The 18,277-nt window shown below is 34.7% G+C and overlaps 1 protein-coding gene across 5 annotated transcripts in view; it reads left to right on the top strand.

The window, feature by feature from the left end:
• PHF14 (PHD finger protein 14) overlaps positions 1–18,277 on the top strand; it is a 161,115-nt gene that overhangs the window by 25,411 nt on the left and 117,427 nt on the right. For all 5 annotated transcript variants that reach the window (XM_053974350.1, XM_053974358.1, XM_053974366.1 and 2 more), the window contains 8 exons: positions 1,376–1,535; positions 6,940–7,051; positions 9,457–9,594; positions 11,159–11,305; positions 13,883–14,153; positions 14,730–14,836; positions 16,197–16,292; positions 17,830–17,933. In XM_053974350.1, the coding sequence (XP_053830325.1) occupies positions 1,376–1,535; positions 6,940–7,051; positions 9,457–9,594; positions 11,159–11,305; positions 13,883–14,153; positions 14,730–14,836; positions 16,197–16,292; positions 17,830–17,933 (1,135 nt within the window). The remainder of the gene's footprint in view (positions 1–1,375; positions 1,536–6,939; positions 7,052–9,456; positions 9,595–11,158; positions 11,306–13,882; positions 14,154–14,729; positions 14,837–16,196; positions 16,293–17,829; positions 17,934–18,277) is intronic.

The raw sequence follows: 18,277 nt of genomic DNA on the forward strand, positions 1-18,277 counted from the left end.
TTATGAAAAGAAACATTCTGTCATCTCATTATAATTCTTATTGATGAGGCTCATTCAGTAATGGAAGACCACGTTTCTTAAGTTTTTCCTGCAGTGTTTCTTATTTCCTGAATGTGGTTTCAGTATATTATGCAGACCTCTGTTTCTGTCAGAAGGGGAGTTGGAGCACTGTTGTTATTTTGTTACAGCCAGAGGGTAATGAAACAACGTAAAAAATCATATTGCTATTTAATTGCAGAATTGAGTAATTTTACGGCTCTGAAAGCACAAATTTTGACTTGATTGCTGCATTTGATAAATAGCTGAATTTAATTTTTTAGTGGAGTCTTTATTGTGTTTTAAGTGTTAACAATTTTTTTTTTCTCTTATTAAATAGCAGCTAAATGTTCAAAATGTGGGATATGAAAAAAAACAGTTTTGTGGTGATTAGCTTTAATATTTTCCTTTTTGTCATTTGCAGTAGCACTAATACAACTCCTTCTCTTGTCCAAAATTTAGATAACAAATCACTTTAAAGACACTGATTTCCTAAATTGGTGGTAATTAAGCATGCATAGGTGCCTTAGAAATCATAAAGAGTGCCCTAGTTGTACTGAAGAGGAATAGAGAAACTGAATGATTGAGCCTAGCTATAATTTACAACCAGGTACAAATGAGACTGCTTAAAATATATATATATATATATATATATTTCATCAATCACCAGTGTGGTGTCTCAGAATTGTAAGTTTGTGCTCCGCAAACTATACTTTGGTTTTGAAGTTGCACAAAGGTTCTTAAGGCCAGTTCTACAACGCATAAAGTATGTAAACAGTGTTTTTTATTTCATGTGTATATTCTTTTGTAGTTGATTTGCGTGCTGAATGCAAAGTGGAAAAGTGGAGTGCATATTTATTGACTGGATTCTACTGACATAGTGAACCTCTAGAAGAAAATCCAAACACTCTCTCCTTCCCTCCAAAAAATGTTCATTTTCAGGGAGAAGAGCTTTTTGCTTTTATCTTGAAATATATTTCTTTACTCAAAAAAATGCATTGAGTTTTTTTTTAGTCTTTGGTTGCTTCAAGTCTTGTTTTCTTGCTTTTCTTCTTAATGCATAGTCTGAAAGATCACCAAGTGTAGCTAGAAGAATAAGTAAAACAGTCTTTTTCGTCTTGTTTTTCAGTTGTAATCTAATACAATCACATAAAACAGGTGACTAATCACATAAAACAGGTGACTTTTTAGAATTAAACTCACTTTAAAATGTAAATTTTGCACTAACCATCCTCTGAATCTGTGTATGTGTAGGTTTCCTTCTGAAGTCATAGGTGGCAAGTGGCTGCTTCTACAATTGTCTCTTCTTGTATTGATCTTCCATTTGTCCTGTGTGTAGGTTGCTATGGTGTTGATGGAGAGAGTGACTCTATCATGAGTTCTGCTTCAGAAAATTCAACAGAGCCTTGGTTTTGTGATGCATGCAAATGTGGTGTCACACCTAGCTGTGAATTGTGTCCCAACCAGGATGGAATCTTCAAGGAGACTGATGCAGGCAGGTAAGACTGAATAAGTGATGTTTTGAATTTGATGTCATCTTACTTTTAAAAGATTGAATTTTTTCTGTGTAGAGACTCTGCTCAAGTCTATTGACTTTCAAGTAGGATGTAAGTGGGAGGAAAACTGCATGTTTTTATTTTACTAGAGCAAAGGACTGGGTCAATAATGCTAGGTAATGGGAAAAAGTAGCATAACAAAATTATATTGAAGATGGGCTAAAGGTATTTAGACAGACCTTGTATATTATGATTTTTTAGAATTATTAACATTATATTCTTGATTTTTGAGAATATTCTTTACTTCTTTTTAGGATTGAATTCACATCTAATTTGAGAATAAGCAGATTAATTCTCATGATATCTTCAATTTCTGTCACATTTGAAAATAAATTAAGATGTACATATTAATGATAACTAATTATCTATACTAAAGGCAAAAGCTGCATTGTCAGTGATGTCTGGTTTATGCTTAATGCTACTAGGTTTTGCTGCATGGTTTCATGGTTTTGTTTGCTTCTTTTTTTTTTTTTAATAGACCATGAAAATTAAGGTTTTTCCCATACATTTTGTGGTTTTATAAATTACAGGTGTATGGTAAAAAGCAAAGTTTTCAGGTGCTTGGCTTTTCATAAGCTTTAAAAAAAAAGTTACACAAATGAGTCAAGGTTTGTAGTGAATAATTTTGAACTTTGGAGGTATGAGTGCTTTTTTTAATACTTTTAGGGTTCAGATCTTTGTTTCTGGTCTGTAGTAGGTTTAAGAGTGTATGTACATTTTCCTTTTAAAGCCTTTACACAACTAAGCAAATTGTGCTTTTCCAGTTGTTTTCTGTTTTGATAATAATGCTTGTATATGCAAGACAATTACTTTTAAAGACTGTAAGTCAGTTGTGTAACAGGAAATGTAAGACTCGATATCACCTGGCAAATTTTATTTCAACCTATTTATTGCTGTGTTCTGCAAATAATTTAAGCCCTATATATATGACTTTCCATATTATCCTAGTAGAAATTATAAGTCAACATTTTAATAATTGCTTGCATTTTTTCTTGTGAAGTGGTGGTATGCTTTTAGTTAACCTGGAAGTATTTTCTTTGTTACATTGGTTGTCTGTGCAGAAGCACAGACCTGCCTTGGTGACAATGGGCTTTATCACAATATTTTATTATTGTTATTGTGTCTTTATTTGCTGGATAATATGATATTGCTATCCTGGATAAGTTTATTCTCCCAGATGAAGAGGTTATGTACTAGAAAAAACAAATACCAATTGCTATTTGCTAGTTAACATTATTAATATGTGAAAATTTCTGTGGTCTCTTTTTATTATTATTTTTAAATTTGAATTCTCAAGGGTAGGGGGGCACTATAGACTAGGGGTAGGGTCTTGGGACAGTGTCCGTTATGTTTCTGTAATCCAATTCAGTGCTTTTCTTGATGTATTAGCAGGAAGAGACTACTGAGTAACAGATTCCTTTACCCCATCACTCTTCATCCCCTTGCCACCTTTTAAAAATAAATTTTCCATATGCATCAGTGGGGAAAATCACACAAACCAAACCTAGTCAGTTTCTCTTCATAATTGAACTGGAATAATTTCTCTCTTTATACATGGAAGGTGAATCATTAGAATAATGAGGTGCTTAATTTCTCAGCAGAAGCCTTCTCACATTAATCTTTCAGTTTCACAAGTATAAATGTGAATTTATGAAATTTCACTTCTCAGAATGCTATTATCTAAAAATATAAATTCTGTCCTTGTTTCAGTATGGAGTTTTTCTTCCTTCCTAATCAACATCTGTCATCATTGCTCCAAGCTAAATGGATGGTAAAGTAACAAGGAAGATTATTCTTCTTTGATTACCCAATTTGTCTTAATTACAAGCTTCTAAAACATGTGCAGCTAAATAAATGAGCAGGAAAATATTTAGAACTGGTATTAAAAGCAGCTGAAGCTGCTTCAGCTGTGAACTTGACTGACTTGTGTATGTTTTTTAATAAAGATTCAGGTCTGAGTTCACATATAGGTGGTTAAAGAAATGAGGCACTTGTGTGCCAATCACACAGAAATGGCAGTTTAAATCTGTAGTACTGCAATACTTGGGTGACATGTACTAAAACATTTTGAGAAGGTCAGTATGAAGCAAGCAGCCAGCTGTTGGGTTTATCATAGATAAACTCCTACAGAGTGCAGCAGCATTAAATACACCAGTGGAGCATGAAAAAACTGTGCAAATTAAATTGAGAAAGCAGCTGCATGTAGATGTGTATCTTTATATTGAACCTCAGAGAGTATGTTTAGTAGGCTGTATTAAAACTTACTATCAAAAATCTCCAACCAGACCTTGGATTTTTGTTAAGAGTAATAATTGTGGAGATATGTAACTTCTGTTTATAAAAATTTGTTCTGTATTACACACCTTAATTTAAAGGAAGAGTGTAGAAAAGAAGCCCTACAGAATTCTGATGTTTTTGTTTACAAACAAGAACTCTATTTATCTCAAGGTTACAGGTCTCGTTCTGTGTCATATTTTGCCTTTTTTTTTTTAACTTCCTTTTAAAAACAAGTACAATATGCTTATGTCAATGAGATATTTAGTTTAGTAAATCATAATGTTTACCAAAATGTGCCTTTAAGCACATACATATGCGTTTTTTACATAAAAGTATGGTAATGATTTAGGCCAAGCTATTGCCACTCCTGGATATAGTATGGAAGGGCAGAGGTGGTACCAGGTGCTCCATTGCTCCCCTGAAGGGATAGGTTGTGCCTCCACTGGTTTTCCTGGAGAGTCAGACAGATGATGTACTTTTCATATACTAATGAGTAGAGTCTGATTTTTTTGCACATAACATTGTATTAAGTTACAGGGTTGTGCTGGCATGCTGGACTGTTTCTGCTGTAATAAAACCACTGACAAGGTTTACTCCCTTTCTGAGCAGCAAGAAGTTTGGCAGAACACTTGAGTGTCTCAGCTTGTTCTCTGGCAGCTAGCAGGCTCCCATATTTCTACTACATTGTTTAAAGACAAGGTTGTAACTCATCTTTAAATTTTCTTTGCTTCTTCCTATAGTAACAGTGTTGTGACCAAATAATTGTGTGGATGTGAAGAACATTAGTAAAATTTGTGGAGGCAAAACAATGCAGTTCTTGCATATAAATGTATATTTGTGATATATACATTATTCTGATTGCTTTAAGTTTATATGTTTTAAAAGGAATTCACTACTTAGCATCCCAAACCTGAATGATTTAACCATAGGTTAAATACTTGGTTTTAAATACACAAGTGAAAAGAATCCTGTCAGATATGACACAATGGATCAGTCAATGTTGTCGCTTGTTAGATTTACTGGGAAATTTCTTAGAGTGAAGTGATTTAATGGCTTTTAAGTAGTTTCTTACTGTTACTGGGATTTTTCTTTTATCCAGTTAATATCTTGGACTCTTTGGGGGAAAATGGTAAGTAAATAGTCCATCCACCAGTTTTGTGCATTGAAAGATCATTGTTTTCTTTCGTAAATTTTGACTGAAATATAGATGTACTTTTGAGCTTGCTACTGAACCTTTCATATTTTGCTTTTTTTGTAATTTCTCTTGGGATATATGATTCATAAATGACATGAAACTTAATAAATCTGAGTGTGATAAATTCCAGCCTTGTAGGTCTAAGGACCATTGAAGAGAAGTGTGCTGCTTTGGGAAACCAGGGCTACATGGAGCTCCTGAACAGTATAACCATAAACTTCAGTTTCTCTCATCTGTAAGCAGCTAGTTAATAACAGTAGCTGAATTAAGTGCACTTGAACCCAGGATGTTATTGCTCTGGTATAACTGCATTTTTTAAATTGACATACAAAGGAAAGAGGAGGGATAAGAGATAGGCTAAACAGTGGTAGAAGATTGAGAAAAAGAACACAGCAGTGTAGGTGTGGATTTTAGCTGGTGTTAACAGGTCTGTACTGAATCCCTGGTAAAAGAGACAAGGGAAGAAGTGTTTCTCACATCATCATGAGTCTTCTTGAATACAGGGAGTAGATTCTATTATTTGATTAGAACAGAAGAGAGATTTAGTCTTCACTAGTGTTACATTTACTGTTAAACAATAATGACTGGAAGATTGTAAAGTGCTGAATTAACACACTTGCTGAGACTCAAACAGGCTATTTCAGCTCAGTTATGTCTGAAATCTCTAGTTGTATTATATATCATGTGGGACTTTATAGGTTCAAAGTGTTAGCTACAATCTCTGCAATTGAAAGGCCATTTTCTTAAATATCTTAAAATAACAAAAAAACAGCAATCTTGACCCTCTGTCTATCACAGTTTTTTTCCACCTGGTGACTTGGCAAGGAGTAGCAAATACTTCCTGAATTTTGATAAAACAGTAAGATTATTTGCTGTAGTTTTTCTCAGTTAGTTTGAGTCATGCATGTTTTGCAGAACAGATTTTGAGTTTGTTGCTAGATGATGGTTTGTGACAGTGAGAGCTGGATCTTTTAGAAAGTTTACCAAATCGTAATACCAAATTACAAGAACAATGGAAGAAGAAGAAGAAGAGAAAAATTTGTCTTCTGATGTAAGGCTGGTTTTGGTAGCTGAGAGCTTCAGGAGGTTAGGAAGGTGCCTGTCAAGAGCAGTCTTGAGGTTGAAGCCTTTACCATTGTGTGGCATTTGATAACTATACTCTAAGGTCCAGATGCATTTTCTGCTCCTCAGTGCTGAAGATTTAGACCTCTTACTCTAGTTTTTTTATGGCCAGTGAAGAAGGGAACAACTAAGTAAACTAAGTCTGTTTTTTAAAGTTTCAGATAGGCCTTTCTGTTAAACTACCCAGATGTGTTTATTCATGAATGCAAGTCATCTTGATGTTGCTTAAAACAATATTAGCTTTGGTGATACTAACAGGTGTAACTAACAGTGCAAAGTCTGATTGATGCTGTGTTGTAAGTGCTTCATAGCTATATGCTCAGAGCTCAGTGACTTGCTGTGACTACCTGTATAATTTTTTTCATTCCCTTTCTGCCCCCTGCCACATCATGAAAATACCTTTCTGCTTTAGCTTTATAAGTAATATCAAAATCTTCATACACCTTTGATGTTCCTTGAACAGTGTGTGGAGCCCTTGGGAGAGCCATTAGAACACAAAGGTGGTGGTAGCCCAGCCCTTGATCCAGACAGGCAGAGCAATCCCAGTGCCTTTGAAAGGCCTTACTCCATGGTTCAGTGTCTGAGCTCTTGAATTCCAAATAGGCACTCCATCCCTGCTTTTAATGTACTTTCCTTCAAGTGTTTCAGCTAGCATCTGCAACATTTACAAGGCACCTTGAAATCAGAAAATGGTGAGTATAATATTGGATCAAAATGTTGATAATAGTAACCTAATTTTGTCCGCTGTTTTAGGTGGGTCCACATTGTTTGTGCCCTCTATGTTCCAGGAGTGGCATTTGGAGATATTGACAAGCTGCGGCCAGTAACACTAACAGAAATGAATTATTCCAAGTATGGTGCAAAGGTAAGTTTAGAAGAGATGCAGTGGCAACAAGTGGCTGTATTTTATATTTTTGCATGTAATAGAATAAAATGCATCTTCCCAACTTTATTTTTCTTATTTACAGCAATTTTGTAGTGTGGTTAAGGACTAAAAATGAGATAAAGTTTGTTAATGATTGTTATACCTACAACCTACCTGCTCTTCCCTCCATCTTTCTATCTGTTCCCTTAGCACTTTTCTCCATAAAGTCTGTCACTGTTTTTGCCCAGTTTCCCTGATTTTTTACAGAGGTACTAATTTCTTTTGAAGTCAGTGGCAGATTGACAAAATGTGAATGGGAAGTGAGGAGGATTCATAAGATGAGAAATGAGAGGTTAAGTTGATTAAGAAAGGGGCAGATGTACATTAAGTAAGAATTGCTTTAGAGTTCATATGGAAGCTAGTATGCATACAACAGGCTGTTCCAAAGCAGTGTTAACCAAAATCCACAGCAACATAGGACCCTCAACGTGAACTGATATATGGTTTTAAAGTTAAAATTGTTTTACATGTAAATATTTTCAGTCCACATCAGAAGTAATCATGAACAAACCATGCAGAAAACCACTGCAGTGGGCAGAGGACAGCACTCACTAGTTTGCTAAATACTGTTTGTATGGTTTGTATGGCTAATGGAGACAGTGTGGAGAAGCCATGTCTATAAGGCCAACGTGAGGGAAGGTGGTTGGTTCTAAGTCTGCAGCTCTAAAGCTTCATTTCTGCCAAGTCACTTTCATTTTCTTGAATTTTTTCTATTTGTTAAATAGAATACTGAATGAAAATGTGTAGTGCATATACAATGAATGCAAAATGCACATACAAATGCATACAATACATAAAACAGATTAAAAGATTTGGGTTGCCCATGTACAACATACCTGTATCAGGAGCCTGCTGAGGCATTTAGCCTTGTTCAGAAATGTTTGTAAAAGGTTGGGGCAAACACACCAGACCCTGCAAATTGAAATTTGTTGTTGAAATTAATCATACTCTTTTTTTTTTTTTTTTAATAATGTGAGTAATGTATAGGATCAGGGTAAAGAATTTGGGCATCTTGTCTTGCTGTGAGTAAGGTGAAAGAGACCTGTACAGGTGAAGAAGACTCATTACTGTTGGAAAGCTGTAAATAAATGTGTTTGCTATATTAAATGTGGAAGTTAACAGCTTATTTTGCTACATTCCCCCTTCAAAACCAGCTTAATATAATAGGGTTTTTCATTTAATTTCTTATCTGTTAGGTGTTGCAGCTACACAGCTAAAGGGTGCCCTTCTAGTGTAGCATATGTGATGTTTTGAGATTCTTCAGTCACTGAGTTTTCCTTACCATTCTGTTCTGTTGTTTAACTTTCTGCATGGAGATATTTTCTCTAGGTGATAGACAGCTTTGCTCTCTATTCAGCAAGTAGGAAATGCATGCCTGTATAATTTTAGCTCATCTTTATGCACTGGATAGCACCACTGCTCAAGCAGGGCATGTTCCCATTTCCTGCTTATCTGCTCATTTCTCTAGATTGCTGGCACAGGGATTTGGTTTGAAATTGTGGTGAAGGAGACTGAGGAATTTATCTGACTGAAAAATAACTTAATTGTTTTTTTCCAGGTCGTATTAGGGGATGTCAGTTTATCGTTTTGCAAGTGACTGTGCCTAGAATGCACATATCTGAAGCCATAGTTACTTAATTAAGTGAATCGCAATCTTTTTTACTGATATTTATGATTTTTGAGTATTTGTTTTAGCACTGTCACATGTTTACTCCTCGGTCATTGCTTATCAAAGGACATGTATATAATTATCTATGATTTGTAGTAATTGAAAGCGCTGTTCTTTTATTGTTGTTTGTCCTCTGAACTTGTTGAACATTTACTGAGGAGTGGTGCTTTTTTTATACCATGTTTATAAAAATAATTGTATTTGAATTACTTTGATGGTATTTAGTTGTTTTGCTAAACAACTATGCAATACATGGAGGTTTATATAAAAATTCATCCAACATGCTGTTTAAATTATTTAAGCACTTTACCATTGTTGAAAATGAAATTAATAGTGGGAGTTGAGAAAGCAGGAAGCTTTAAGTAGTGTCATACCATTGGGAACATACTTGGTTTCTGTACCACACAGGAGTCACCTACCAGTTTGGTTTATGTGGCATAAATTTTATATATATATATATATATATGTGTGTGTGTGTGTGTGTATATATATATATATATATATGTGTGTGTGTGTATATATATATATGTGTGTGTATATATATATATATATATATATATATATATATATATATGTGTGTGTATGTATGTATTATTATATTTTACATAAATTATCAAATATTAGTCAAAGTGCGCCTGAAATATTTACTGTGGCCTTTTCCATTTGTCTTTTGAAGGAATGCAGCTTTTGTGAAGATCCTCGTTTTGCCAGAACTGGTGTATGCATTAGTTGTGATGCTGGAATGTGCAGGGCTTATTTCCATGTGACCTGTGCTCAGAAGGAAGGCCTCCTCTCAGAAGCAGCAGCAGAAGAGGTAGGCATGGAAAGGATAGAGTAAAAGACCTCTAATGAAAGCTTATGGAGATGACCTGAAATGGTATCTTTTTTGTTCATGGGTCCTGAAAAAAGTTTTTAAGTAGGTTACAAGGCCTAAGCTGGGTAAAGAAACTGTACAGGGAGAGCCCTACACCAAATTGTCAAACTCTGAATATCTTTTGAAGCTGACTGGAAAAAAAGATAGAGAAAGCACGGAAGTTGGCTGACAGACTGTCAGTCAATACAGACAGGAATTCTATTTCCTGAACTTCACATAGGGTGACATACTTACCTAGCTGTTTGTGTAGTACAGGAATCTCTGTTTCATACCAAATAGGAAACTTGAGAAATTAAAAGCATTTCTGATGCCACTTTTGCATGTGTGTTTTCTAGTATTTACTTCAAATGGTATTACATAGATATGACTTTCCTTGTGGTAACATTAATCTTTGGAATCACAATGAAAAGCAAGTATTTATAACCTCCTGATAATTTCTTAATATCTTTTCTTAACAGCTTTTTCCCTGTAATATGATCTAAAGCAATTCAGATTTTAAGTTCCTACATTCATTTTTATGGTGTAAGTTTAGGTTGTCCAATTTCATCCTGATACATATCATTTGGATTAAGCCTGTCATGTTCATGGCTACACAATATAGTTTTTTTGCCTTAGGAAGTAGCACAGGTAACACAAAAACAAACATTACTTTCACTGTCAATCTTGACACTTTTGTTTCTGAAAACAGTGGACCACTAAGGGATTAATGAAGGAATCACAAAATACTTTCTTCTGTTGGACCGATAAATAGGAAGATAGCACATTGCTTCATTGTTATTGTTCTTAATAGATTATGTGTAAAGTTGAGTCTTTAAATGCCCTATGTGAATTCCCTCTGGACATGTGTATGTCTTGCCTTTCCACCTTAAAATTTTGTTACATGTTGTCTGCAGTCAAATTTTTAATCAAGGTCTCACACAATCTCATTTTAGGGCATGGCTAATTTTTGAAGTAAGCTGTCTCACACTGTGAAAATCTAAATTAAAAAAAAAATCTGCTTGTAAGGAAAGTCAGAGTAAATTTTATTAGTCTGTGTTTTCTAAGTGGAATAAAGGGAAATTTGATAGGCAGGTAATTTATTAATATTTGTATTACTTATGAAGACTGCTTTAAGTTTTTCTTAGTCTGTAGATTTATGATGTTGTTTGTACACTTTTGAAAGTACAAAGGCAATGAAATGTATTTCTCAAACCATGACCCCTCCTGGATCAGATATTTGTAGTCTGCCTGCAAGATTTGTGGATGCTAAAAGTTGCTATAAACCTAACCATGATAGTGTGCAGATATAATGGAATAAAAAATGGGAAAAAATCATTTGAGAGATGATAAATCATGTGAGGGTATAGCCACCAAAATGGTTGGAAAAACATTAGAGAAACTAAATATATTGCCTTTGATAGTATTCAGAATTATTAAGCCAGAATGTTTGTGCTGTTCAGAGCCCTTTGGCCTTACTTTGTCTCACTCTATTTTCATTCCTTCCCCTTTGTTTTTTCTGAAACAGGATATAGCTGACCCTTTTTTTGCTTATTGTAAACAGCATGCGGACAGGTTAGACAGAAAATGGAAGCGGAAGAACTACTTGGCTTTACAATCTTACTGTAAAATGTCCTTGCAGGAAAGAGAAAAGCAGCTTTCACCAGAAGCTCAGGTATTGTATTCGTGACACAAATGCCGCTGTATTAATAATTCATGTTAAACAAGACAGAAATTAAGAGAAGGTAAAAGTGTTATAGTAGAAAATCAAATGTGGAATAGTGCATGGTCATTTACCAGCGCACTGAACTGTTTGTAGGGTTTGGTCTCTAAGAACAATTATCTCTATATATGATATAATTATATCTCATAATATTTTATATATCTATTTCAATAAATATCAAATATCTGTGCTTGTCTGAATTGAAAAATATTACTTTGGTTTGGAGGTTAAAAATTGGTAATTACTTTTTCATTGTAATTCATAGATTTTGTTTAACATTTTCTTCAAGATTCTGAAGAAAAAAGGCCAGAAAAAATTAGGCATTTCTATTTCTGTCTAAATTTCCAATTTTATAGGTCTAAGTGGAATTCTGTGTGCCAGGTGTTTTGATAGTAAAAACTTCCTAGGAAAAAAAAAAATAATGTATGCAAAGAAGTGAGTCTCTGCTACTGCGTGGGAGTTGTCTGAAAGCCTTAGGCAAGTTTATATCCCTGTCTAGTGACAGATCCATTTAAAACTTAGTTATTGCAGAAGCTCAACTGATAAAAGTCCTGTTGATACAAAGGTTTCTATCGCTCTGAGGGTATCTGCATACTTTCATGTTTCAATGTGTGTCCTTTATTTATTTTTTCTGATTCTGAGCAATTTCTAGCATAGTTTGCTTCATTGCTTAGACTGAACTGCACTCCATGGAAAAATCACACCTGTGCAGAAAAGCAGCTTGTTACCTAAACAAAAACCTGCCTGATTTATTTGTAGAAAGCAGCAGATGCTGTAAATAATGGAAATAATTTATGGGAGAGGACTATCTCCTTTTTTTCTGAAGTGAGAATTATAGTATAGTGATAAGAAAATATTGTTTCATATTATCAAACTTGTTATTTTAAAAAATCTTGCCTTTCCAGTTCTTCAGAGATCTTTGAATAGGAGAATATTAGTTTAAAATTACCGGTGCTGTTGAGAATGAGCAAGAGCAAATTCGTACTGTAGAAGGATTGTGAATAAAATATTTTATGGGGTATTGAACTTCATGTAGCTTGACTGGTTTCATAATTCTTGCTGAATATACTCTGCTCTCAGTTATGTAAAATGGACCTGTGTAGTGGAGACATTATAATAAGATGAACACTGCCCAATAGAATGGTAAGTGCTGGTTTTGCAATATCAGTTCGGATCCAGCAGGGCTTATTAGATCTGTTTTTTGGGCATGTATTAAGCAGTGCTGATAATGCTGGTAAATTCCCAGCATTTCCCTTTCTCTCTCCTGTTTTACCCAAACCAAGACCCTGCGATTTTTTAATCTAAATTATTTAGATTAAATTTTTTGAAACTGAAGAGTGACTTTTTTAAACTACAGGTGGAGTTACTTGGTGTGGTGTCATGGGCACCTTGATACAAGTATGATGACTTGCATACGTTTTGTACAACCACATGTTTTCACTGTTGGTGGCTTTGGTATTATACAGCAGTGACTGTAGGTGGACCTGTTGCCTGCTGCTATGGGTCCAAGAAAAAAGCCATTGGGGTCAGAGCTGGTCTGTAAGCTATATTTACTTTGTTTCTTGGTCATTCATGTTCAAGACCTAGTAAGGTAATCTGTTAAACTGTCTGCAGTACTACCTTCAATGATTCTGTTTGAAATCAGAGATGTTCCTTAACCATAGTGTGTATGTATATGCACACCTTTTGCTTTTGTCTCAGGAGTATCTTACACCATATGGTGGGGCAGTCACATTAGTTTAGTTTCTTCTTTGTGCAGCAGGTAAACAGCTTCTAGCTGATAGTCAGCTGGAGTTTTGCCTCTGAAGATTTGTATGTTGATGTCAGTTTCTGCCAGAATTGCCACTTCATAGAGTTCCCTCAAGACAGCGTTTTCCAACTGTCAGTAACAGCTTGATCTTCTGGGGTAGATCTCCCAGATGGTCACAAATATACAGATGTCATCAACAATATACATTGCGAGCTTCTCTTGTCTACTTCACTTCTGTTTGGGTTGTTTCTTGACAAATTATAATCAGCAAGATTAACATTTATAAAGAGAAGTGGCATTGAGAAAGGAGTTGTGCAAAAGTATGGTAAATATGGTACAAACACTCTTCATCAACTTCTGTTGCTCACATAAATATCAATTTAATGTGTATCTAAATGCATATGTGGTAGGTCAACCAAAGCTTCTACCAGTAGTGAGTTTTCACAGTCCCATAAAATTATCATTATTAGAAGGGGTTGTCTCAAAGCCGGCAGTCATCTGTTGCTTTCATCAATGGGGAAATCTCATCAAGAAATGTGTACATAGCTCCAAAACCTATTGAAAGGATAGTGTCATTTGTGTGTGCACTTTGAAGTAAAATGGAATGTCTGTATCAACATCTGTTTCTTGAGTTGCAGAGTTCCGGACTGAAAATGGCATTGATTAGATTGTACAGCTTTTAAAATGAAAATAAAATGCGGATGTGTTCCAAATTAAAACTCAAAACTAATTTTGAATCGTTCCTTGATGTTTTTAATTTGTGGAATTCTTCATTGCAGGCTCGAATCAATGCCAGGCTCCAGCAGTATCGTGCCAAGGCAGAGCTGGCGCGCACCACCAGGCCCCAGGCCTGGGTTCCCAGGGAGAAGCTGCCGCGGCCGCTCACGAGCAGCGCTTCGGCCATACGGAAGCTCATGCGCAAAGCTGAGCTGATGGGAATTAGCACAGATATTTTTCCAGTGGATACTTCAGATACAAGTTCCAGTGTTGATGGAAGAAGAAAACATAAACAACCAGCTCTCACTGCTGACTTTGTGAATTATTACCTTGGTAAGGGTGAAAATGGCTTATTTTTTTTCTCAATGAAAAGGTACAATTGTGCTGCTTTGTGCTATGCTGTTTCATTGGCTTTTTTATTTTAGTTCTATTTAATTATTTATAGTAGATAAATGTGGATTATGACTTCATTTTAGGTCAGGTATATTATTGCTTGGAGTCTCTGTTTACAGAGAAAGTTTTTTTTTTTTAAGACACTTCAGAAAATAACAAAATCTTTCAAATATAAACAGAGACTAAACTGTCTTTAAGAAGGGATTAGGTAACTTCTGGTATAATATTTTTTCCTTAAATTCTCCTCCATTTCTATGTGGAATAGCATGACTTTTTGACTCTTTGCTAGATGCTGATCAAAATTCATCTTTTAAACAACTACAATATCTATGCAGCAAAATACAAATGTTATGACTATTCGTTCTACTCAGTGTGTCTATTAAACCTCTAGGCCATAGTTTTGTGTCTTTGAATTGTTACAGTTTTTTACTTTAGATTGCATCACTTTTTTTTAGTGCATAAAACTTGAAAATGTATATTTAAGAATAGGAAATAATACAGTTTTCTTTTAAATAGAGAGAAATATGCGCATGATTCAAATTCAGGAGAATATGGCTGAACAGAAGAACATCAAAGATAAGTTAGAAAATGAGCAAGAAAAGCTTCATGTGGAGTATAATAAGGTAAAGAAAAAGGGGTGATAAACCCTTGTACCATTTTAGTATTGCTGCTATTAACGTCGATAGAATTTTTCTTTCCATGGAAAAAAATTCGGAGGAAAATGTAAGATGCAAACTATTGATCTTTTAAAAGTAATATTTAAAGACATATTTTTTCTTTTAAAAATATTCAGTAGTCTGTCTTCTCCCATACAAGTAATATCAATTTCTAAAATGTGGTATGTTGACTGGACACAAGTTCTTTAACTGGCCCTACTGAGAGCTCCAGAAACAAATTGCAAATGGACCTGTTTAAACCTGCATGATTCTCTGCTTGTAACTGATAACTCAATAACTGGCCATCTATGATACTCAAGAGTGTTATTTATTTATTTATGTCAACTGCAGGCCAGTAGGGCTTAGGTTTAATGAGTTGACTAATTTTTCAGACAGAAATAATCAGTATTCAAACATCCACAGTGTCCTCTGCATGCTTTTTAGGGTATAACAAATTTGATACCCATAAATGATGGCTTTGCTGTCCCAAAATATTGCTAATGTAATTTTTTATTAACTCATCATTATGATTAAAAAAAAACTTTCTACATTTTTACCAAATAAATATTTATTTTAATATTAAGTTATTTTGAAACATAGATATACTGTACCTTTTGTGACAGATGACATGCTGCAGTTCTTGCTGAATTCAGCAGCCTATTAAGTGATAGTTAATGATGACAAAAAATGGTGTTACTATTAATTCCTAAACTGTTTGGTGTGTGTTTTAAGTGAGAGCATATGGAAAATGTAGCAGCAGATCCTTGTGAACTGCCCAGAGATGATAAAGGGAAAATAAATTGTGCCCGAGGCTTTTAACCAAATTAAGAGTTTCCTCCCAAAATACACAACCTAACAATTCCTTCCAGAAGAAAAAGAAACGCTTTTTTTTTTTTTTTTTTTTTTTTTTTTTTTCTTACAGCCTTTAGTTTTAAATTTTCTCTTTCTGTGGTGTGGTAAAAGAGAATTTTGATTCATTTATATGCTCGCTTGTTACAATCTTGCTGCCTAAGTAGTGTGGACATCACATATAAGATGTTCCTGTATTTTAGTTTTGCTTTCCATTTGACTTTATGAAACCTTATGTCCATGCTGAAATACTTCAGGTCTTTACAAAACAAGTGGTTGCTCTGGGTTCTTGTTTTGCTTCTGTTAAATTAATGAATGGTTTTACTGATCTCAGCTATATTGATATGAGTTTCATTGTTTTTCTAATCCCATAATAAATTAATGCACCCTTGATAACTAAGAGGCTGAGTAAATTTTACTTAATAACTCTTAATGGATTTTCATTCCTGTTGCCTATTTTTTTTCTTTAAATTTTCAGCTGTGTGAGTCCTTGGAAGAGCTACAAAATATGAATGGAAAACTGCGAAATGAGGGGCAAGGAATTTGGGCTCTGCTGGGTAGAATCATTGGACAGGTTGGTTGGTTCCTTGCCCCCCTTTACAGAAAAAAAACCCAGCAGAATAGGTTTTCCAAGAATAGGCCTTTTAGTTTCTGCCACTTCTATGGCCGAATAAATTTATTTGATTAGATCAGACCCAGGCTTTACTCAGGGGATAATGCTTCTTGATTGAAGTACCTAGACTTCTGCAAACCACCTGCTAGGAGCGTGTAGCTTAATTTTGTTGTTGTAATGGTGTGCTTGTTCGCAAAATTCTTTCATTTGGTATAAGTGATTGACCTGTCATTTGTGATGAACCTTAGCATGAAGCATGAGTTAATCCTACTGTTTTTGTCTCCAGTTGTCTTTAGTTACTGTAGGTTTCACTCATTATGGCTTTTGTTAGATAAAAATACTTTTAAGTGCAGTATGAATGTAATGGTGTGTAACTGGGCAGAGGAGAATATTTTGATCAAATGAATATAAATATCTAGGACAACAGAAGATTTGGGTTACTTCCTGTTGCCAGCTATTATCTTTGTTCCCATTGATACAGGAAAAAAGAGAAGTGAAGATTTTTTGCAGTGTTTTCATATGTGTTTATGTCAGAGATATTAAATGTCAGTGGACATTTTGGATTTGAGAGGGAGATTGCAATGATTTCCAGTTAAGATTTAAGATTGAAGAAACTGTTCATTGTGGAAATGCAGACATACAATTATTCACAATTTTGGTACGCCCATTGTTACTGTTGAGTTTGTGCTGCTGTTTCAAAAACGGGCCTTACACTTTCTTCATGCAGTAATGGTTCCTAAGATATGCAACCTTTTACTAGTTCCATTTGTCTGCCTACCTCTCCTACTTGCAAAGAAGAATTCTTGCACAACATATCTTTTAAACCAAGATTATTTTTCCTTCCTTTGAGTAAGTATTCGCAAATATATTTCCTGATGCAAATGTTACTCAGTTTGGAAAAAAAGAAAGAAAAGCTGAGCAGAAATCATTTACACAGCTTGCATGACATTTTTTTCCAGTTGGCTGAACAGATGCACACCCATGGGGCTGCTGAGAAATGACTTTGATAGATGGTTGCTGTCTGAGAAGCCAGCACACTGCAGATAGTAGAAACCCAACGAGAGTCTCATCTACTTTGTGAAGGGCTTGGTCCAATAAGATAATTTTTCTAATTAACCTGTCGAGCACCAGTGTAGCTGCGATGCTGGGGAAAATAAACTACCTCAGTATTCTGCCACTTCCATGAATCTGCCATTGCTTGTTTCAGCTTCCTAGAGAAATGGATCCTTTTCCATCCCTATATTGGAAGCTTGAAGAAAAATTCTAAAAGCTAGTTTTTCCCATATGTTTCTTGCTGACTTGAAGAAATGACTGTAAGACTATATATATATATTTATATATATACAGAATCATACTGGGATAAATGTATAGTCTGTAAAATAGTTAGCTAAGCAATCTCCCACTCATTATGTGTCTTGTTCTTCATGCATTGAGATTAGAGAAATATTCTTTAAAAGTGTCAAGACTTATGTGTATTGCATTTCTTCAAATCCAACAGAAATTGAACATACCAGCAATTTTACGGGCTCCTAAGGAAAGGAAACCAAGTAAAAAGGAAGGAGGAACGCAAAAGGCATCTACACTTCCAGCAGTACTTTATAGGCAAGTAATTAAATTTTGACAGAATAGATACAGTATCTAGTCATTTATAGTTTCAGAAAAGTGTTCTGAGAAAATTGTTTGCTTCAGTTTTTAATTTAAAAAATGCTTTAAAGTGTCTATATTTTTACTTATTTTTGAAGACTAAGTTGAATAATGGTCAGTTCTTCACCCTACCACACATGACTAAAGTTTGGGTGTTTTTGCTAATTTAACAGCAGTGCTTTAAGGATAAAATTAACTCCTTGCATCTGAAGTAGAAGAGTCCTTTTTTTTTTTTATGTGAAAACTAACTGCACTTTGTTCTTTGAATGCAGTCATCTGAGTGGATGATTTTGAGAACAGTG

The sequence above is a fragment of the Vidua macroura genome, chromosome 1, assembly GCF_024509145.1.
Source record: "Vidua macroura isolate BioBank_ID:100142 chromosome 1, ASM2450914v1, whole genome shotgun sequence".
Classification (NCBI taxonomy): domain Eukaryota; kingdom Metazoa; phylum Chordata; class Aves; order Passeriformes; family Viduidae; genus Vidua; species Vidua macroura.